Below are 23814 nucleotides of genomic sequence, written 5' to 3'. Positions count from 1 at the left end.
TCTTTTGTCATTTTAATGGGCACTCAACGAATGTTTGTTGACTATGTTTCTGGACCATTTCTATGTTATCCTGAATTTTTTGAGGGATATATATTTGTGTATTTTTATTAAATGGGCAATATTTTCTGAGAGAAGTGCAGCATTTACAGCTTTGACCTGACCAGCTGTTGAGTCACAGTAATGTAGTTTTGGGGGAAGCAGTCACCTAGTTTTGATGTTATAAACACGTCAGATTGAATGCTGAAAACATGCAAAACACGTTCCTGTTTTTATTTTTTTTTATTTTTTGCTTTTTATAACCGCAATTAGGTATGGCGGCTGTACAGATTGTCCTAGAATCGCTTCTGAGATTATTAAAGGGACTTTGCCCCCACCCTGGCGGCTCTGTGGAATACATCATCCAGGCTACTTTAGGAATATAATGTGTTCTTTGTCATCCTGTGGTTACATTGTAAATGTGAGAGCTCCCTGACAGCTTTCCTCTTAGCTAACTAAAGTCAACAAAAGCAACCAGAAAGACTTTCTGAAAATCCCTGCCTTACTTAACATCCACCCGCTTTCCTCTGCTACACGGAACAGTAACCTTCTATAAGCTACAGAACGAACACTTTCGGTACATTCTGGCCTTTGCTGGACGCCATTAGCTTTTATAGTCACAAGTCACTGCACTGCTGAGGTGTGAATGAATCTCCAAAGAACCGTGTTAGGGTTGTTTGCTTAATCCTAAGAAAAACAAGTTTTCTCTTCTTTACAAGGAGGTAGGGAATTGGGAAGCCTTTTTTGGGAAATGTTAAGAAAAATCAGAGATTTTCTTTGTCACCTGCTTAGTGACTCATCTATTAGGAAAGAGAATGACAATTGTGTCTGAGTCCAGGTTGTACTATTTCATGGTACTGTTTCATGACTATTCTTTGTCAAGGTGGGCCATTTATTCTTTCTAAAGATTAAGAATAAATAGCACTGCAAGGCCATCAACCTAGTAATCAGTATTTAGGCAACTTTCATTTTAGGGGAAAAAAATCCCATAAAAAGCTCCGATCTGCCCGTGTTTCTGCAATGCATGTGCTCTCCTGTCTCTGACTGCACCTTGGCCCTCCAGCACATCCATCATTCTAGACACATGTTCACTTCTGTCCCATCAAAGCCTGCTCTTATCTCACGTCTGTGGCACTAAAACATTAACCCCAAACATTTAGAATCATGAAACGGAATCTTTGAGAGAATTTATGCAGAGGGTTATTTATGGTGAAGAAATAGATTCCACATTGTTTTCTGTTTAGCCTCTGTTTCTTTATATTGTTGGGTCTTTGTCCTTGATTTTGACCATGAAGAAGACAAGTATTTGAAGCTCTCCATTTTATGAGCATAGCGCATTTTAATCGTTAACCCATTTGTATGGAAAGCTGACTTTCCATGTACTCTATAGAGAGTATATTCCAGGCAGGTGGACAGATATGTGCAAAGTTCGAGGGGTACAAGGTCAAAGAATGAAATAGTTCTTTCCCTCAAGGAGTTTATATTCTTACAAGGGCAGGTGGGGGAGATAGGATGAAACATATGCACAGATTAGAAAATATGAAGTATTTACGATAATTTTGGTGGTGTAGTGGATAGAACATCAACCCTGGAGTCAGGAGGACCTGAGTTTAAATCTGGCCTCAGATCCTTAGTAGCTGTGTGACTCTAGACAAGTCACTTAACCCCATTTACCTCCCTGATGCTCCCCCCCCCATAAAAAGAGGTGTGAGTACCAGGAACTGTGAGATCAACAAAAGTGATTGGATTATAGCCAATAAAGTCAACAATAATCAAGGGTGTCCTCTGTGTCAAGCTCTGAGAGATGCTAAGAAAACTACCAAGGTAAGACAGTCACTGTTCTCAAGGAACTTGCAGCCTAGTAATGTGCAAAAAGCTCCTTATATACAAATAATTAAGATATAATATATAGGGAGGGGTTAAGCACTTATTAACTGCTCCTATGTGCCAGGCACTATGCCAAGTGCTTTACAAATATTATCTCATTTGAAAATGGAGATATGAAGAAATGACTTTGAGAATTTTGAGGAAAGGATAATTGCTAGGGAAGCCATTCATCTGAGGGCAAAGGGAAGAATGAATGAGGGGAGGGAAAGTAGCATTTGAGCTTACTTTTGATAAGGGGTAATTCTTGGTAAGATTTCAGCTGACAGAGGCATAGGAGAAGAAAGGTGGCCATTGCATGCATGGGTAGTGGTGTAGATAAAGAACAGAGGTAAGAAAATGCATGTTTGCTGAAAAAGTGGCTTGTTAGGTAGAGGAAAGAGTGCATTAAGGAACATTATTTGTATTTCCATCTTAGCCTATTAGATTGTAAACTCTCTGAAAACTGGGAATATGTTAATTTTCTTGTATTTCTAACACTTTAGCAGGGCAACTAGGTGGTGCTGTGGATACAGCACCAGTGCAGGAGTCAGGAGGACCTGAGTTCAAATTTCACCTCAGACACTTGATACTCACTAGCTGTGTGACCTTGGGCAATTTCACTTAGCCCCAATTGCCTCATCCTGGGTCATCTCCAGTCATCCTGAGGAATATCTGGTCACTGGATCCAGATGGCTCTGGAGGAGAAGTGAGGCTGGTGACCTGCACAGCCCTCCCTCACTCAAAACAAAGTCAAGTGCAAGTCATGTCATTATTTCTCTGTTGGCATGGTCTTCTTTGGCAACGAAGGACAAACACACACACAACACCTTAGCAACAGTGCCTTTCAAGTAGTAATATTTAATACACGTGTGATGATTTGAAGTCATTTCAGCTTTTGCTGGAGGAGGGACAACAGTAATTTGAGAGAATGGCCAAAAAAAAAAAGACATTGGGGATGATAAAGGACCTTGAATTGATGCTATATGAATATTGGTTGAGAAAACTGGTGATGTTTAGCTTGGGGAAAAGAAAAGAATAGCTGGAGAGAGGAGGGATGGTAGGAGATACGTTAGCTGAATGCAAGTATTTGAAATGCTTTCATGGGGAAGAAAAATGAGACTTGTTTAGAATATTTAAGGTTAGTGTCAGAAAGAAATAACTACAAAACTTCCTAATAATTAAAGGTATCCCAAAGTAGAATGCTTGGTAAGTGTTGTGGGCTCTCCTTCATTGGAAGTTTTCAAGAAAAGTCTGGATGAATCCTTGTTGAGTATGCTTTTAGTGGGATACAATTGAAACTATTGGTTGGACTAAATGGGTAATGAGATCTTTTATAACTTAATGATTCTGTAAAAATAAGATTTCCCTTTTCAAGTGGATTTTATTTTTTTAATTACTTATGGAAGATTGAGGTATGAGAGTTGTTTTACTGATGAAGACATGCCCTTTGAGACATGTGACATATCCTGTTCTGTCCAATTTACTATTTAATAGTCTCTAAACTGACTTTTGAACTTTTTTTCTTCAAAAATTTTTTTTGGTGATTGACAATTTTTTCAGATTATAGAGGTGTTTTTTTTCCTCTTTCTCTTTCTCTTTAAAAAACATACTGCTTATGTGAAACAGTATCTATGGCTGGAGTAAAATTCTTTGAATATACCAAAGATTTAATAATTAAGGGTTGTATATTTGAAGATCTAGTTTATATCTTCACATCTCTTGACATATTGATTTCTTAAAAGTGCTTCCTATTAATAAATGTATCTGTATCTATCATTGAAACCAACTACTCAATGTCATAAGACAAAGTGGTTAGACCCAAAGTGACCAATTAATTTTCCTGTTTACATTTCTGTCCAAAATAAAAAACAAACCCCAAAAAACTCAATAAAATTTTACATTGACTTTAGAAATAATGCTTGAGATCCAAAATTCAAAGCAGTAAAACATCATTCACTTGAATAATCTGATGGAAAAAAAATCTGTCTTCCTGACAATTTTGAGTTTATAAAGCATCACATAAGAAATTGAGCTGTTTTGTTTCTCCTGAATGCTGGTTAATTCCTAAGCTAACAAACTGCTGCCTAGTGAGGTCTTATGGGGAATTGGCTTCAACGAGGAGATAATAGTAATAATACCATTCACTACAATTGGCATTTATAGAATGTTTTCAATCAATCAATAAACATTTGTTAATTGCTTACTGTATGCCAGGCACTGTCCTAACTTTTCCCGGAACTTTACACCCATTATGTGATTTTGAGCCTCACCATAGCCCTGTGAGGTAGATACCAGAGGTATTATCACCCTTTTTTACAGATAAGGGAACGGGGCCCAGAGAGGTCTATTCACTTGCCTAGGGATGGCAAAGCCAGGAAATGTCAAAGGCAGCATTTGAACCCTCTCTTCCTGATTCTAAACCCAGCATGCCATCCTGTGTAGTATGATATGTAATTAGCAGATCAATTTTTTTTTGGTAAATATGTGTTTCTAAAGCACTTGAAAACAATTTATTCACTTTCCATCCTATTTACACTGTTAATTTGCTTAGCAACCCCTTTTTATTCATAGATAGTGAAAAGGCAACCGTCAACCCAACCTCTCTTCCAGTTATCACACATTCCAAATGAGCAGGGTTGGAATTAATGAGGTCTTACTGTAACTCCCTCTCACTTTCAGCTTGCTGACAGAAATTGGGAAATAACCTAAGAATCGAGTGTGGTTTTATAAGCACTTCCTCCACCCGTTTTCTTCACTTAAAGCAAGACTCCCTTATTATATTGTTCCCTTTGTAAAAGAGGGGGAAGAAAACCTGCAAAAACAAACACTGAATTATTGAGGAAGTTATTGTTTTGTTGTATAACTAGCTTATTAAAGTTGCAGGGGGGAGGGGAAGTCATCTGTGATGAAGGGCCTCTGGGGAGAAATCCAAGGAGTTATGATGTGACTTTTTTTGGACACTTTCCGAAGGAATTGAAGAAAGATGTAATGAGTCGGCTGCCCCAACCATCTAGCCTATAGACAGGCAGATTAGATGGATACATGTAAAATGTGTTCCATGTTAACAATATCCAAAAGGTCTCTTGCCTCCATATTACCTGCTGTCTCCTAGACTGATAGCCACTTGACTATCTGTCAAGTACTATCAAGTACTTGAATGTCTATCAACTCCTAGAGTTGCACCATAGAAATGACTATGTGAGAACTCTAGTTGTTACCCTTTGCAACTTCTGCGAAATTAATTTTTTAGATTAGGAAGTAGTCATTTAGTAAAATTCTGAGGGAATGAGACACCAGTTAGTTAAGTTTTGGTGGTGCCCGATGGAGAACCAGAATCCTAGACCTTGGGAAGAAATGACAGGGAAGCAGAGCTGGAGGAAAGTTACCTTTAAAATACCATATGAATAGTACGTCATTACTTAAAGAGCATTGGCTATAAAGTCAGAGGACCTAGGTGGAAATCCCCTCTCTGAACACTTACCTCTTGTGTGACCTTGCCACTCCCTTGGCCTTGGTTCTCAATCTCTCTTAATCCTGGTGCTTTTCCTTTGATGGTTATTTCCGATTTGGATTTGTTCATGGCTTATTTGTATGTAGTTGTAGACATGTTGTCTCCCATTAGACTGTGGGCTTCTTGAGATCAGGGACTGTCTTTTATCTTTTAGTACTATGCCTGGCACACATTAGGCACTTAATATTTATTGAGATCTATGATCATAATTAATAATAAATACAATTATTAGAATACAAGGAGTATAGGGGGAAGAGGAAACCAAGTCCTCTCACTGGCTTCACTGTATCTGCTCAGGCCAACCCTGATTATCCATGATAATCTCTAGGCACCAAGGTTGTCAGGACTGCTGATATTTTCAAGAGTAGGTTTCTCTCCACCTTCTCACACTCCTTTTGTCTTATCAGACTTTCCAAAAGTGAATGCACTCACTTAGAAAGGTGGGTCTTGCCTGACTGTGTTTGTGAGGACCTCTCTTACCATTCATAGCCTGGAAGTCACCAGTTCTATGTAACACCTTCAAACGCAAACTAAGTAGCTATTTATTAACGTGTCATGAAATTACTCTGCTGACTTAGAGATTGAGGTACAGACCCCTTCTTTAATTGAAATCTGTAATTTTTTTTAAGAGTCATTATTTTTAAGATCCATGAAGTCTGTGTTGTGATTTATAGGAAGTATCCAACTACAGCTGGTGCACTTCTGGATGTTTTATGGCAGATTATTCTCAGATTACCCTTTAATGCAGAAAGGTTTGCCTGTTGTCTAAGCTTTCTGTGTCATAGAGAAACCGTTCAGACTTGATATGAAACAGCTGGGGGAATCAGCTGTAAGCAGAAGTCGTATTTTAAGAGAGGCAGTAAGAGAGTTTTCATAGCTGGTGGGGGGTGGGGCAGGGAGTGAGGCAAAAGTTAAATTTCCCCTCACTATTTAGAAGTGATTTAATTTAGTCATTAACAAATTATGCAAATGAAAAGAAGGACCCTGAATGTGGTGTTTGTTGTGGAGCATCGGGGGCCCACAGATGTGCAAAGGGAGGTGGGGAGACGGGACCTCCTCAGGACGGCCCGGTTCAGAGAGTGGTTGCACAAAGCTCTTACTGACCCCCGAGGCACTAAGGCTCACCCCAGGCCCTGAGAGGTCAGAGGCGACTCTGGCCCTGCCTTCCTCTCTGTCCTCAGGGTCCCTGCTGAGCAAGACAACAAGAGAATCCATTGTCAGGGCAGTATTCTTGCTCTTTGTCTGAGGCCCCCTCTTTGTATGAAGAGTTCTGTGTGCTTTTCTGAGTGTCTGTGTGTGTGTGTGTGTGTGTGTGTGTGTGCACGCGCGCGCAAGTGTGTGACAGAGAGACACACATGGGGAGAGACAGTCAGAGAGAGACAGAGATAAACAGAGGCCTAGACAGAGACAGAGAGGAGAGAAGAGACATAGAAGGGAGTAGAGAGAAGAAGATTAAGAAGGATGAAGAGGAGAGAGAGAGAGAAAGGAAAAAAATGAGAGTGACAGAGAAGGAGGGGGATATAGAGAGTAAGAGAGAATTATTGGGATATAAAGATTGAAAGAGTGAGGGGAGAGAGAAATGAATAAGAAGAGAGAGGATTAGAGGGAGGGGGGGAAGGCTTTTAAAAATTTTTGAGGACATTTTAAAAAAACTTTATACAGTCAAGGGACACAAAAGAGGGGGGAGGAGGAAGAGAGAGAAAGAGGTGGATATGGAGAGTAAGAGAGAGTTTTGGGGGTACAAAGAATGAAAGAATGAGGAAAGAGAAAAAAGGAGACAGAGGTTTCTAAAAATTTTTGAGGACACTTAGAAAAACTTTATGCAAAAGGGACACAAAAGAGATGGGAGAGGAGAAGGAGAAAAGGGCCAATTCACTGTGCTTGAAGGGGGAGGGAGGGAGGGGTAGACAGCTCCAGATCTCTGAGGTTAAGAAGGCCATTTAATGCCACAGTTATAAAATTGAACTCTTCATACTACCCTACTTGTTTCAGTCTGATACTTACTTGCCTCTTAAAGGGCTCCCCCTCCCCCTTTCTTTGTGATCTATTGGTTATTTTGTAGAGGAACAGTTTAAAACTGTCCCCTTCTGAAGCCTTCATCTGTTAAATCATGGGCCAGTGTCTGTCTACACCACAGGGTTCTGAGATAACTATCCTGTGAGGATCACAAAGGCTCTCTGCAGTTTGGAGTTCTGACACCTACTTATTACGTGAGCTAGGGGAGTAGGCTCATTAGATCCAGTGCATTGTGAAGGGTAATTTAAGCCACATTTCCACCAGGGCTGTTTGGTCTGACTGCAAATGTGCCAGCTATAAAAAGAGCCACATTAAAGGAGTTAGCAGCTGAAATATTCAAGCCTCCCTTGGTCACTCTGCCTCTGGTTCATAAACTGGTCTCTGGTAGCCCTGGGGCCATGGCAGCCATCCTGATGACTGTTGGACTGGAAGGGGTTAAAAAGTAAACCTTTAGGAGGCTGTCTTAATAGATGCCAGCTTTAGAAAGGTAATTATTGTGACCTTGGGGCAACAGACACTGACCATGGGTGGTGTGTTTCTTCCTTCCCACCTTCTTTCTAACCAAACTTTTTGGGTTTTTTGGAGAGAGGGGAGAAGGAGAGGTCCTTCGTCAGTGGTGATCAAATCTATTAGATTTCAGTATAAGCAAAAACCTAATAAAAATGGTAAATGAAAGTCCACCTTTAAGAATTATTCTCTCATTCCTGTTTAACAAGTGCAGCTGCCCAGTTGACAATTTTTCCTTTTTTTCTTTGTTTTTCTCCTTTCTCTTGCTAAGTTTCTTTTTCTTTTCTCCCAGGAAGAGCTGATCTTTCAATGGTGGAAAAACCACCAATTAAACAGTACTCAAAGCTTATCATAATATTCAGTTGGTAAAATTACCTTGTAATTAGTCTAACAGTGATCCAGAACTTATTAACACCAGGACATGTAAAGTTAGACAGGGCACGGAACTTTGAAACTGCTTCTGCCTGTGGCTTATTCAGCTGCAGCCTTCAGTGTCTGCTTTATTTCTTTCACAAAGCCATCTCCAGTTCTATCTCCTGGGTTTAAGTTTTTAATGGCTTTGGGGCATTTTCTTCTTATGTTTGGTTTAGTCTGAAAGACATTATAAGCTCAAGCACTCACAGTCTGGGCTTATCTCTGCAGGTGAGTAGATTGCATGCTTCACATGTCAAGGGGAAATCAGTTTGATTTTACATTCAGTGCCTATGTATCCATGGCTCCTTTTGTAGAACCAGACCTTCCTGAGGACAGACCGCTTTACTTCACTGCTGTTACATTAATGGCTGAGCATTCTGAAGTCATGTGTTAATGCATCATGCCTCAGAAATTCTCTTTGAAGATTTTTATTGAGATCTGTAATCTTATCAACGTAGGGAACTCCCAATGTGGCTCAGCCATTGGTCTATAACAGATAATATCAGAGCAGGGGTTATTAACCAGGGGGCCAACTCTCAATTTCCAAAGGACCTGTGGATAGATTTCAGGGGGTCCAGAAGATTGGATGGGGAAAAAAATTGCATCTTAATTTCAATATAATTGATTTCCTTTGTAATTCCATGTATTTTATTTTATGTATTTAAAAATATTATTCTGAGAATGGGTTCATAGGCTTCAGCAAACTGTTAAAGGGGTCCATGATATGGAAAAATTAAGAAGCCTCTATGAGAAAGTTGCCTGGGACACTCTTAGGTTTAATGACTTGCCCCTGGTTGTACAGCTAGTCTATATCAGAAGCATGGCTTGAACTCAGGTCTTCCTGACTTCAAGGTTGGCCCTCTATCCATTACTATCCACATTGCCTCATACAGAGAGTCATTCATGGGTTTCATAAAACTAACAAGAAGCTATTGTAATATGAGGAACTCTATGGCAGACTTAGCCTGTCTAAAACCACCCCTATCTTATATCTCTTAATCTCAGCATTGGAAAATTCTATTCATTGGACATTGTGTTATGACATTGGACACAAATGGTGATTTAATAATATATAATAATAATATAATAATTTAATAATATAATAATATGTCAGCAGGACTGTTTCTATGTGACTTTTAAATGTTTTGAATGATGCAGACCCTGATTTAAGGGTATTTGACTTAAGGGGTCCAGTTTCTAGCAATGTCTTTTGTGACTCTCCTTGCTGCCACCATGAGAGCTGCCAATCTGAGATTACAATTCAAGTTCATTTTCCCATAGAAATGATGTTTCTTAGTAAATGATGAGTAGATGTTCTAATAATTTTGCAAGAGGATGTGAATTCAATTTGAGCAAACAGGCAAGAATTTTGAGTTGGTGCATCAGCAGTGGCCACTAAACATCAAGGAACTCCAAGGGAATTAAGTCACTACTACATTGTGCTACCCTCGAAGTCTGAGAGTGCCAGATTTTGCCATAGAGGCAACCAAGGGCACAGTGTTGGGCACAATGAATGCTAGGCCTGAAGTCAGGAAGACCCAAGGTCAAATTTGACCTTAGATACTTACTAGTGTGTAACCCTGGGCAAGTCAGTTGACCTCTGTTTGCCTCAATTTCCTCAACTGTAAAATGGGGATAATAATAGCACCTACCTCACAGGATGGTGGTAACCTATGAAGTGTTTTGCACACCTTAAAGCTATGCAAATCAGCTGTTGTTGTGCTTGTAATTATTATTATAGAATGCAGGGTCTCTAGGAAGCATTGACAGATTGCAGGGGCAACAAAAAATCTGAGTTGAAGGTACTTGACTAAGGGTGACCCTCTGTGAGTGATTATTTATTCCCATTGCCTCTAAGCTATAATACAAATTCCTTGGCTTGGCATTTAAAGCCCTCAACAATATGGTTCTAACTTATTTTTCCATGTTGGTTTCAAATGACCCCCTTTCATGTTCTCTATGTTCCAGCCAAATGAGAGTTGTAGTTCTCTGGATCCTACATTTCTTTTCGCCAATGCCCAGATTCTACTCTCTCCTCATCTCTACTGTTCAGCATTTTTCATTCAAGGCTCCACTCAAGGGCTACTTCTTCCCCTGTTGTTTCAGTTCTTATTGTTTTCTGTTTTTCCAGATTGCCTCGTATTATGCTAATTTGTGTACTCACTGTATCCCTCCAGTAGAATGTAAACTCCTTGAGGATGCCATGGGACTACTCTCTGTTTTTGTATTTGGATCCGTAGCATGGTACCAGTCACATAACAGGCACTTAATAAATGCCTGTTGAATCTGATTGAACTGGGAGGGCCTTTGTCTTATTAAAGGGTTATTTATAACCCACACAAAGTCTCACCTTATCATCAGGTTCTAGTAGAGTCTGAATTTAGCCCATCTCTCAGGTTTATGTAACTAGCTCAAGGATACTTTTGCTTGATCAGATGATCATGTTTTATTCTGTAGGTGTTCTTAATCTTTTTTTTTAATGTCATAGATCCCTTTGGCAATCTGGTAAAGTCTATTTACCCCTTCTCAGAATAATGTTAAATGCATAAAATAAAATGCATAAGGTTATAAAGGATAGCAATTATATTGAAATACAGTTATCAAAATATTTTGAAAAATACAAGTTTTTGGACCCCAGATTAAGAATTTCTGCCTTAGAGCAATGAGACAGTTCTAGTTTCCAAGTGAATCAGTCCTATAGCTGGATCCAGATGGGATGAATGACACTGGCTCTGTCTTATAAACTCTCAGTGCCTTGGAGAGCATCCTTGAAAATCTGTTATCAATTTCCTGTAGTCAGACAGTTCTAATACCCCATATGCTTTGAACACCATTTCTTAACAGTACGAACAGATTCCTTCTTAAGAGTATTCATATCCCACCCTTAAAATGATCAGCAGGGTTTTCACTGTGAAGATGCCATTGGTAGAACAGTTTCCAATATCATCTGGGTGATTGTTGTTTAGGAAGGGGTATGTCTGTTGAGATGGATGCAAGCCAGGAACCTCTGGGTGATATTTTTCTAGCAATTGTCATTACTGAAGACATCTCCAGCATAGCTTCTGTTCCACATGGTGTGGATTAGTTGATTGGAGACAAATGACAGAAGAGACAGGTAAGGGAGGCAAGGTTAAAGAGAAAGTGAGAGGGCCATGTGGAGTTAGAAGAGACTTTGATTGTATATAACTCTTCTGGCCTTTGTGAATACCAAGAGGCTCATTCTCCCCCTCTCCTGGTCTCTGGTGGTCCTCTCCAACATTTTCTCCAGTGACACTTCCACCACATTAGTCTTTGCTCTTTTGCTCTGGGAATGCTCAAGCCAGGGGAGAATTGTAGTTGCCAACATGATGGAAGGAGAAGCAGTCTTGAGGTTGAGCCCAGGAGAACCATAGAAACTTCCTGCATCATATCTTGAGTCCTGTGTTGCCACCCTGCCATGAGTGTGCAACCTTATATACTCTCTGAGGATCCTCATCCCAACTCTCACTCCTACTGACTGATCATGTCCCTGGAGCTTGGTTACCATCTTGCTTCAGGGTTGTAGGGTTCCAACCCTTAACAATCAGAGGGTGATTCTCTAATGCTATTGACTTGAGTCCCCACCAGTGTGCTCCCCCAGCCAAGATTATTGATTGAGAATTAATTTACTTATGAAACCTCAATAGCTTTTACAAAAAGGTTTTTTTTATTAAATGATACATTAAGGATAGTTGGTACAAAACTTTCCCCTAAGAGTCTGTGGCAAACTTTCCAACAAGTACATACAGAGTCCAGGAGAAAGTGGGATCAAGCTTAGAGAGCACTTGTAAAAAAGCTAACTCTGAGCACCTTTGCTAGAAATCTTTTTCTCCCATTTGTGGGGTGCTCACAAAATTTCTCCCTTTTGTATCACATTTTGGTTTGTTTTATGATTTCTCCCATTCATTTTAATTCTTCTATGCAACATGACTAAAGTGAAAATTTAATAGGAATGTATGTGTAGAACCTATATAAAATTGTATGCCATCTCGGAGAGGGAGGGGGGAGGTAGTAGGGAATGAGGTGGAGGGAGGGGAATAAAATCTAAGATATATGGAAGTGATTTTAGAACACTAAAAACAAATAAAATAATAATTTTAAAAAATTCCCCAAAAAAGTCACAAAAAAATTACAGTTAAATTCAATTAAAGAAAAAAAAAAGAAATTTCTCCCTTAGACATGGCATGGCATCTTTTCTGGACTTCTTTGTGGAGCTGTGAATCTATGTCTAGTTTATCCTTGGCTCCTAAAACAGACATTCCCATCAGCTGATCTACTAGGTTGCTGATAAGAAGATGGGAAGTCCAAAATCCTCTAGAGTCTTTGAAGCTCATAAGGTCCATCCCTGCATTGAAGGAAAAGATCTAGCCAAAGTTGAAACTAAGGCCTCTCCTACCCCTCCTCATACAGGTGGTTCCTCCTCAGAAATGTACTGAAAAGCCACACTTGTCTGACCCTATCTAATGACCCCCTTCTCAGTTTTGTTCGATTATTTTATAGATGACCCTTGAGATTCAGTGAAATTATCCTTGTCTATCTGTGCATGATTCATATTGCAATGTTGCTCCATCTTCAGCTCAAAGATTTTGCACTTAGACTAAAACTTATGATTGATTGTTCAATTGACATGTTTTCACCTATTTTAAAGTATAAAGACTATTGTAGGAGTGATTTTGACTTCTCCTTTACAGGTCAGGTGTCTCTCATCTCTGTTGTGCTGAGGAACAGAAGTTTTATGAAGCCACACATCCCATAATTTCTTTGTGAGAAAATTTTGCAGAAGGTATATTTGCCAGTTATTAACAGTTATAGCATACTCAATTTGCACCCTCATACCAATAAGCACTTTACTACAGCGCTTAACTAAGACATATTGCCATTGATCCTTTGGATGCCATGTAATTCTAAGGCTTTGTTTCAAGTCATATAAATAATGAAGATCACCAGATAACAGATGATGTTGACTTTTGGGACAATTTCTGGGCTTTAGAGTGAGTGGCAGGGTTGAATAGCATTCTGTCTCAAAACTCCTTTACTTCTGGCATGATCTATGGCTCCATATCCCTTTTCTACTCCATATCCTTCAATGGTCTAAAAGCCACTTTGGCTGCCATGATCTAGCACTCTTCTTTCCTGAAAGATCCCTCTCTCACAACAGCCTTCTCAAACTAGAAGATCCCTTCACCCCTGAGACCCCTTACTCTCATTAGTCCTTTCATCCTGGTACCTCCATTTCAAGGAAGAGCCTCCAGGCTAGCCATGTTCACACCTTCATTTCTCTCTGGGGACCCCTCCCCCCAACTTTTCAGAATTCTTTTTCCTATGCACCTTCACATGGGTACCTCCCACCTACTTTCTCCTTTCAGCTTCCTTTCATGTGTTGTTTTCTCCCATTATAAGGACAGAGAATCTCATTCCTTTTGTTTCTGTTTGTGCTTAGTATAGCACCCAGCATATAGTAAGCACTTAAGAAGGAACAGGAATATCAAACAAATTGTGAAGTTTTGGGGGGAAGGGGATAAATTTACTGTAACTTACTATAATTTCTATTATCTCTGCAGATGCACTTTAAATACAAATAATTACACATGGATGTCATAATTTTACTTTGATATAAATATATTTATCCTACTATCTCAATTTTTTTTTTGCCTCATGGATAAAAAAAATGCAGTGTATAACTTAAATTCTGGTCCTTCTAAATACTTGTAGATTTAACTTGACTTGTCACTGGTAAATCCAATATTGGTGTTACACCCCACACCCCAAGCAAGTATTTTTATAATTGAAAGTGTCTACAAATATTGTAGAGCCTACATTCCCTTTGTCTACTGGCACCATTGACTAGCATTCTCTGACAGTGTTGTCCATAGAGTTATGGACAGTATTGATAACAATATTAGAAATTGTATGTTTGCTTAAACTCTGTACATGCAGACATGTAGTTACCTTATTATAGGCAAGATCTTTGTCTATAATCGTTTTGGGAGAAAAGGGAGAGGGAGGCCAGACTTGTAATTTGATTGGCATAAAGAAAACTCCTAATCAGAGCTAGCTCTGCAATTTACCATCTTACAGAGCTGCCTAGGTTGCTGAGAGAATGATTTGTGTAGGGTCACATAGCCTGTCTGTCCATATTTGTCAGAAACAGGACTTGAACCCAGGGCTTCCTGACTGTCAGGCAGCTCTCTGTCCATTCTGCCAAATCACCTCTCACTTTGAATCTATAATGCCAAATTTACATCAGTCAACAGATGCCACTGGTGAGCATCATTGTGAATGTCAAATACAAAGTAATCCCAGGTTTATCTAAGAAGGCTCCAGATTTGCAAAGCTAAGAGGACTGCTTCAGTGTCCTTATCAGGCAGTTGATTCTGTTTATAAAATTTAAATCTTTGAGTCAATGACTAATGGAACCAATGAGAAATATGCTTTCAGTGACTCCACATGTTGTACAAATGTTTTTGTGTTTGGTGAAGTGGGAATTTTCAAACGATCTCACCTTGGCATTCATTTAGGACTCACAGATTGTAAAGAGTTCACTGCCACTTTCTACAGGGCCTTAGAGTTGACTGTGAGAGGAGAGAAAGGGGCAGAAGGGTTACCTGTGATCCTGTGAATCTGTCTACGAATTGTCAGGACATTTGCACGAGTTCCCATGGATCATGGGTGCCATATTACTTGTCTTTTTAATGGACTGGGAAAGGGCTGGAAGGAAAGAAAATTTGGGACTCAAAATTTAAAAAATGAATGTTTAAAAGAAAAAAGAAACCCCTCTACTCTATAAAGGAAAAAAAAAAGAAGTGTCCATGTTTGTGTTAGGTGTTATGGGAGAAACTAGCCTCAGGGTGAGTGCAAGGAAACTTTTATTGTGTGGACTGTTGATATGAAATTTAACACTGAGATGCAGTAGAGTGAGTCATTTCAATTCAGCAAGCAAGTACTGAGCACCTATAATGTGCCAGGCACTGGGCTGGTTGCTGGAGAGACAGACAAAAACACACTAGTCCTGACCCAAAAGGAGATTATATCTTCTGTGAGGGAATGGAGAGAGAAAAATACTTCTAAAATATATAATAAATATAAAATATATGTGGAGATAATATATACTATACATAGCTATATATATGTAATAATATTTGGGTGAGGAGAGAACACTATTTACTTATTGGAAGGGCAAATTGATCAGTGCCAGGGGAGGTGCTTGAACTGAGCCCAGAAGGGGAACTGGGGATTTCCACGAGGCATAGATGACTAGAGAGAGCATTCTAGGCTTGAGATATTGCCTATTTAAAGCAATAGAGGTGGGAGATAGATTGTCATGTATGGGAAATAGCAAATAGGTCATTTTGTGTGTGTGTGTGTGTGTTCTATAGGGTATGTGTGGCAGCTAGGTGACATGGTGGATAGAGTGTCAGGCCTGGAATCAAATCCAGGCCTGAGTTCAAATCCAACTTCCCACATTTACTAGCTGTCACTGGCCAAGTCACTTAAATCTGTTTGCCTCAGTTTCCTCATCTGTAAAATGAGCTGGAGAAGGAAATGGCAAACCATTCCATCCAAGAAAAGCCCCAAAAGGGTCATGAAGAGTCAGGACTGAAAATGACTAAACAACAACAATAAAGGGTATGTGTATTTATGTTGCTTATGTTGGTGGAGAGTAATGTGAACTAAATCTCAAAAGACAGATTGGATCTAAATTATGAAGAGCTTTAAATGCCAAACAAACAGAGTTCATGTTTTATTCTGGGTTTTATCTTGAAATAAGAAGGGGCACTGAAGCATGTCAAGTAAGGGAATAATACCATAACAAGATCTCTCCTTTAGGAATATTGATCTGGCCTCAGTGTGGGGAATGATTTAATGGGAGGCAGAGATTGGAGGTAGGGAGACCAGTCGATTGGTCGGTCAATAAGCATTTATTAAGCACTTGCTATATTCCTGATAACCCACCTGGCTAAACACCAGAGATACAAAGAAAGGCAAAACACAGTCCTTGTCCTTAAGGAATTCACAGCACAGTGTGGAAGACTGGGAGTGATGAGATCATTACACTAAGTTGTTTTCTTCAAGATAAAAGAAAATTCTAGAAGAGATTTCCTTGAAGCTGGCTGATCAACAATATACATTTTTGTTGTTGAGTCATTTCAGTCATGTCTGACTCTTCATGACCCCTTTTAGGGTTTTCTTGGCAAAAATAATGAAGTGTTTGACATTTTCTCCTCCAGCTCATTTTCTTACTGGTAAGAAAACTGAGGCAAGCAGGGTTAGGTGACCACACAGCTAGTAAATATCTGAGGCAGGATTTGAACTCAGGTCCTCCTAATTCCAGGGCCCAGCACTCTATTCACTGTGCCACCTGGCTGTCTTAATATACATTTGCTAAATTGAATTTAATGTGCTTGTTCCCCCTACTTCTAGTGCCTTCCCTCTGACACTATCTCCCATTTATACTCCATACATCTTGTGTGTGTGTGTGTGTGTGTATATATATATATATATATATATATATATATATATATATATATATATATATACACACAGTTATTTGCATGTCATCTCTCCCATTAGAATGTGAGCACCTGGAAGGCAGGGATCCTGCTTTTGCCTTGTCTTTTATTCCAGAGTGCATTTCTTGACCCCAAATTGGCTGTGTCCATTCATCTGACAGTCAGATCTTTACTCTGTGCCATGTGGGCTGTTTCTCAATCTCTCTTCCACTTAGCACAGTGCTGGCCCACAGAAAGCACTTAATAAATTATCATTGACTGACTGACTCTTCCAAGGGCTTGCCTGGGTTCTAGGGTAAAGACTGTATTCAATTGTTTAATGGTAGCCCAGGAGAGTAGGGTCACACTGCTTGTGACTGGGGGAGTTGTTGAGTTCAGCCACTAATAAATAGACAAGGGATGTGCAGACTTTCAACATGACTTAGCTTCTTTGTTGCAAAACCTCTTCCAGAAATCACTACAAACAGCAACTATGGAATGCAAAGGGGAGAAAACAACAGGTAGCTATTTGGGGGATAGGGTCCAGCCTGGGAGATAGGGTCCAGCCTGGGAATTCACTGATATAGGAACTTCCTGGATAGAAACCCTATTGATGTAGAGTAGCAGTTTTTCTGCAGTGTACATTCTTAAAGAGTTGTCTAAGAACTGAGAAGCTAAGTGATTCTCTGGCTAATGCAGCTGATATATGTCAGAGTTGGGATTGGAATTTAGGATTTCCAAGGTCAACCGTCTATTTATTTTGTTAACAAGGGAATAAAAGCACTGCATTATGTCCCCAAGAATGGGTCAAAACTAAAATTTAAGATCACTGATTTGGAATTGGAAGGTATCATTTGTCCAGTGATACCAATCCACTGCTACCATCATCACTTCGTTTTACAGAGGAAGATCATAGTAGCATAGATTTGGCCCTGGAAGAGATCTTTGAGGTCATCTAGCTCAACCCCTTCATTTTACAGATGAGGAAACTGAGAACCACATAGGTGAAGAGGCTTGCCTAATATCATGCAGGTAGTAAGTAGCAGAGCTGGAATTTGAACTTCAGGTCCACGGACTTTAAATTCAAGAGACAGCATGCCATGGCAGACAGAGTGCTAGATTAGGGGTTGGGAAGATCTGGGTTCAGATCCCAGCGCACACACTTACTAGTTTTGTGAACCTGAACAAGTAACCTAACTTCCCTGGGACTTAATTTCCCCATGTTTAAAATGAGGAAGTTGGACTAAGTGATAAGATTCCTTCTGGCTCTAAATCTTTCAGTTCCAAATGCCTGATCCCATGTTAAATAATTTGTCCAGCATCTTATAGCTAGTAAGTAGCAAATTCCCCTTGTATGTGTGAAGAACCTCTTTATAGCACTCTTAGAAATGTATTTTACCTTTCTTCTGAGTTAAATAGGCTAGCATAGCCTTGGAGGGTAACGAATAGTCTTTCTATGGGAAAACTCATTCATAAATTGAAGGACTCTCTGTGATATAGTAGTTGTCGGCTTGTATATCCTTCCAGGGCCAAATAGAACACAGTTGCAAATTATAAAGTTACTTACTATGCATATGCTCTACATAAAGTTACTTGTAACAAAGAGGGGAGCATCTCACTGCAAGACTCAGACCGTCACAAACCAGTACATCCTACACTTTCAAACTCTTTGATCCTTTTTTTTTTTTTTAAACTTCTGTCTGCCTCAGAGACAATTTCTTATCCAAGTCTCCTTTGTCCCTTATACATAAAAGCTTAGGATGCTCTGGATGGAGAGCCCAAAGGGAAGGGAAGATTTGATAATTACCCAGCTAACTTGATCAACATTGACAGCCTGACTGGATGACCCCAGAGTGCATTTCTTGGCCCTGACTCGGCTGTCTGCATCCATCAAACCAATCAGTTAATTGCCAGGTCTCTACTCTGTGCTGCGTGGGCTGTTTCTCAGTCTCCCTTTCACTTCAAGGAGTGCTGGGTGCAGAAAGGAAGGCGGGGCGGGGGGGGGGGGGGGAGAGGGGGAGAGAACTAGGCCTAGAGACATTTGTAAACTTTTATGCTCTATCAGCTTTGGATCATCATGACCCCTTCCCTCCCTGGGCCAGTGGCTTGTAATGTGGAACAGTCTGGGAATGAACCTTGGAAACATTTAAGCACTGTGGTCTGGGGCCTTTGGGCTTTTTTTGTTTATTTGTTTCAAAGTTAAATGTGTTCTACTTTGGAAGCTCTTTCCTTACAAGAGAGACCTGTGCTCTAATCTCCAACTCTATTCTTTAGACTTAAGCAGCTTTTCAATCTTCAAGATTTCCTTCAAATGTTGAGTTCATTCTAAACAGGTGATATGCATGCAAAGTGTCCCATCTAGAAAGAGCTGAGAGTCATGCATTTTGCTGGGAATAGTTTTTCCCCCAAATAATTGACCATGTAACATTCATTTATTTTGAGTTTAAACCATGCTTGACAAGATTTAACTGGTTTTTTTCTCTCTTTAATTGCAGCTTGGTCTGACAATAGCCATTCGCTATAGCCACAGGTAAATGTTTTCTTCTTCTTTTAAGAGGTAGCCCTGCCAATTTATAGTATTTGTATTTGATAACAATATAAATATTTTGTTGACATTATTGCGTAGCTATTTGACAAAATGGGTCTGATAGCAAAGCAATTACAGGCATTGCTAGTTGGTTTGGTCCTATGGTGTGGTGTAAAGAGCATTGGATTTTGGGTAGAAGGAACTGGGTTCGAATCTTTAGTTTATCTGCTGCTTATGACTGGTATGACGTTGGACTGGTCACTTGTCCTCTTTGTTCAGAACTATAAATAGAGGTAACATGGCATATTGAATTGAAAGCAGGCCTTGGAGTGTAGAAGGAGCTGGGTTCAAGTGCTAACCTCCAACACCTACTGGTTGTTTGATCCTGGACAGTTGACAACTTCTCAGTGTCCTCAGACAATTTTCTAACTCTCTAAGTTGTAGAATAGTTGAACATCTTCATTAATAGAGGGAGTTTTCTCACTGGGAGTTCCCTATACCAATGAAATTGTAAGTTCAGACCCCATCTCAATGGCCTCCCAAGAGCCCACAACAGAAAGCTTTTTTGATATCTGTAAAGATTAATACTCACAGCTGTCTGCATTTTTCCTTGGCCCTCTGCCTATACAGAGTGTTCCAAAAGTGTTAAAGTAAAGAAATCAGTCCCACCTCTCAGCCCAGTTCTGTCCCCAACTAATGACTATTGCATAGTCTCAACTTCTCCTCCATGTTTATGAGACTTGGTTCCATGAGGCTTTTTTGTTCCCTGACATCCTTCATTCAGAAAGGGACAATTCTTTCTTTAAACCCATATAGACAATATTTAAGATGATTTTGTTTTTTTTTTTGCTAGAAGTTGATTGAGGGAGGTGAGAGAAAGGACTCAGAAGATATTTCTGGTCAGAAGGTAAAAGAGTTCTTTTTGGATTTCTGTCTTCTCTGGTGCAGCCTGACCTCTGACCTGGATTAGCAGATATGTGTTATAAGATTGAGTGGAAGGGTTTGATACCAAAAACCAACCTTATTCAGAGCATACTAGAAGTTGTTTTTTTTAGGAATTTTAGGTCTTCAAAGAACAATCTCCTTCACTCTCTCCCCCTCTTCCCAAATCTATAGACTTCCTTAATGCTTCTCATTTAATTAGCACATGTTTTATTGGTACAGTGGATAGAGTACTGGGCCTGAGTAAGGAAGAAATGAGTTCAAGTCTAGTTTCAGACATTGACTGGCTATGTGACCTTGGAGAGGTTCCCTCTGTCTGCCTCAACTGTTTCCTAAACTGTAAAATGGGGATAACAATAGTACCTACCACCCATGGGTGTTTTGAGGATGAAATGAGGTAATATTTTAAGGCATTTAGCACAATTCCTGGCACATAGTAGGAGCTTAATAAATATTTGTCTCTCCTCTCCCTCCCCCATTTTGCTTTGTATTTTTTTTTTGCTATTCTCTTTGCCATCCTATCACCCTCCTACATTCAAAAATAAAAACAAAGCCCTTGTAATAAATATAGTCAATCCAAACAAATGACCATTTTGATACTGTCTAGAATTGTATGTCTCATTCTGCATCTGGAGTCTGTCACTCAAGAGGGTAGACTCGTCAGTCCTCTGGAATCTTGGTTGATTCCTGCATTGATCAGAGTGCCCAACATTTTCAGAGCTGTTTTTAATTATTTGTGAACTATCTTATTTTTTCCTATTGGATTATAGACTCTTGAAGGTCAGAGCTTGGATCTTATGTTTGTTTCCCTTCAGCTCAATTTAACAAGTATTTGTTAAATACCTATGACATGCACTATATGTTTTAAATGTTGTGGATGGACAAAGATAAATGAGCAGGAAACATTTTTGCCTTCAGAGAGCTCACATTTTATTTGGATAAGGTAATATTTGCACATATAAGTAAATATAATAATATTCAAGGAGGGAGGAAGCACTAACATCTAGGGGGATTATAAAAGACTTTCTGTTAGTTGGTGGTACCTGAACTGCTCCTTGAAGGAAGGCAGGGTTTGTCAGAGGAGGAAGTGATAAGGGTATATGCTTTCTAGGTACATGGGAGAGCATGTAAGTGGGAAATGGAATTTCAGGTTTAGGAAATAGTTCACAGTCTATTAAAATACTAGGTATGAGTGAGGGAGAGGGGAGATTTAATATGAAAGAGGCTGGAGTCAGCTTCTTAAGTGTTTTAAATGCTATGGTGAAGAATTTGCATTTTTATCCTTGAAACAGTAGGAAGCCACCAAATCACATAGCACCTAGGATAGCTCTTTGCACTTAGTAGGTGCCCTTTGAATGAATCTGAAATTGCAATAATTCTGATTTCTTATGCCAACATTAACCATGTAATTTCTAACAGAAGGTCCATTCCAAGAGGTGCTATGGAGTTAGCTAGTGTAAGACTCTAGTAAGGACAGGGCTTAGTGATGAGTTTGCCATAGTGACCAAGTGGAGATGTGAGTCAAAGGTGGTGCCAAAGTTTAGAGCCTGGACAATGGAAGATGGTTAGATCATTAGCAATGATTGGGGTAAAGGGGAGGAGATGAGCATTGTGAGGAGGAAGGGTTAGGGCAGGAGGATAAGCTCACTTTAAAAAAAGTCTGGGCTCTACTTCACTTTCAACTGAACTCTTGAACTCTTAAGCAAACCTACCATGAGAACATAGATAGGGAAAGACTAGGTTACCTCCAAATCAAGTGGTAACCCCAGTGCAGTGATGCGGGCAAAGGCATCTTTGAGGATGTTGCCCATTTTCTTTACAAGTATGCTGGAACTACAGACATATTGCTACTCATTCCCAGTGCTTTGTGCAAGTAAGTACCTTATTAAATGTTTGTTGAATTCACCTTCCATCTGAGCTACTAAATCAAGCATACTCCCCTCCCCCATTTCCTTTTTTAAAAAATTTACTTTTACCTTTATTTTTTTTTGTTTTGAATTCCAGATACTCTCTCTCCTTCAAGTCCCTCTCCCACCTTTTAGGAAAGCAAGCAATATGACAAAAATTGTACATGCAAAGTCATACAACAGTTATTGCTTTATTATCCATATTACAAAACCAAAGCAAAAACAATAACAAGCAAGAAACATAAAAGAAAGTGAAAAAAGTCTACACTTGGAGTTCATCAATTTTTTCTCTGGTGGTAGATAGCATTTATCATCATGGGACCCATGATGAATTGGAATTGTCTTGGATCATTGACTTGATCAGAGTAGCGAAGTCTTTCACAGTTGATTATAACAGGCACTGTTACAATATTGCTGTTACTATGTGTGATATATCTCCTAGTTCTGTTCACTTCACTTTGTTCAATTAAGTTCACGTCTACCAAAGTTTTTCTGAAACCATCTTGCTCATCATCTCTTATAGCACAATAGTATTCTGTCACAATCATACACTACAAGTAGTCCAGCCATTCCCTAATTGATGGGCATCCCCTCAATTTCCAAATATTTGCTACCATAAAAAGAGCTGCTATAAATATTTTGTACTATATGTACATTTTGTACATATAGTACAATATACATAAATATTTTTGTACATATATTTTTGTCTGTTTCCCTTTTCTTTGATAACTTTGGAGTACAGATCTAATAGTGGTATTGCTGGGTGAAAGGGTATGCATAGTTTGATACCTTTTTGAACATTGTTCAGAATTGTACTCCAGAATGGTTGGACCAGTTCACAACTCCACCAACAGTGCATTAGTGTCCACATTTTTCCATATCCCCTCCGGCATTCATTATTTTCCTTTTCTGTCAAGTTGGCCAATTTGATGGGTTTAAGGTGGTACTTCAGAATGGTTTCAATTTGCATTTCTTCAATTAGTAGAGATTTAGAGTATTTTAAAATTTGACTATCAATAACTTTGATTTCTTCTTCTGAAAACTGCCGGTTCATATCCTTTGACCTTTTATCAATTGGGAAATGACTCTTATTTTTACAAATTTGGCTCAGTTCTCTATATATTTGAGAAATGAGACTTTTCTCAGAGAAACTTGCTGTAAATTTCCACCACTTTCCTTCTAATTTTGGCTTTATTGAATTTGTTCAAAAACATGTAATTTCATGTAATCAAAATTATCCATTTCACTGCCTGTGATCAATTTCTTGTTTGGTCATAAATTTTTCCCTTATCCATAGTTCTGACAGGTACATTTTTCTATGTTTCCCAAAAATACTTATGAGATCACCCCTGTTGTCTAAATAATTTATCCATTTTGACTTTTTTTGAGGGGTATATAGTATGATATGTGGGTCTCTGCTTAGTTTCTGCCAACTTGATTTTCAGTTTTCCCAGCAATTTTTGTCAAATAGTCAGTTCTTGCCTCCAAAGCTTGGATCTTTGGGTTTATCAAATACTAGGTAACTATGGTCATTTTGTATTGTGTATTGTGTACCTAATCTATTCCACTGATCTTTCACTC

The 23814-nt window shown here is 39.2% G+C and overlaps 1 protein-coding gene across 5 annotated transcripts in view; it reads left to right on the top strand.

The window, feature by feature from the left end:
- The window catches only part of ACOXL (acyl-CoA oxidase like), a 572636-nt gene that overhangs the window by 148871 nt on the left and 399951 nt on the right, over nucleotides 1-23814 (top strand). For all 5 annotated transcript variants that reach the window (XM_072636271.1, XM_072636277.1, XM_072636298.1 and 2 more), the window contains exon 10: nucleotides 19353-19387. In XM_072636271.1, the coding sequence (XP_072492372.1) occupies nucleotides 19353-19387 (35 nt within the window). The remainder of the gene's footprint in view (nucleotides 1-19352; nucleotides 19388-23814) is intronic.

This window comes from Notamacropus eugenii, chromosome 1 (genome assembly GCF_028372415.1).
Source record: "Notamacropus eugenii isolate mMacEug1 chromosome 1, mMacEug1.pri_v2, whole genome shotgun sequence".
Classification (NCBI taxonomy): Eukaryota; Metazoa; Chordata; class Mammalia; order Diprotodontia; family Macropodidae; genus Notamacropus; species Notamacropus eugenii.
This window is presented reverse-complemented; position numbering and strand designations above follow the sequence as displayed.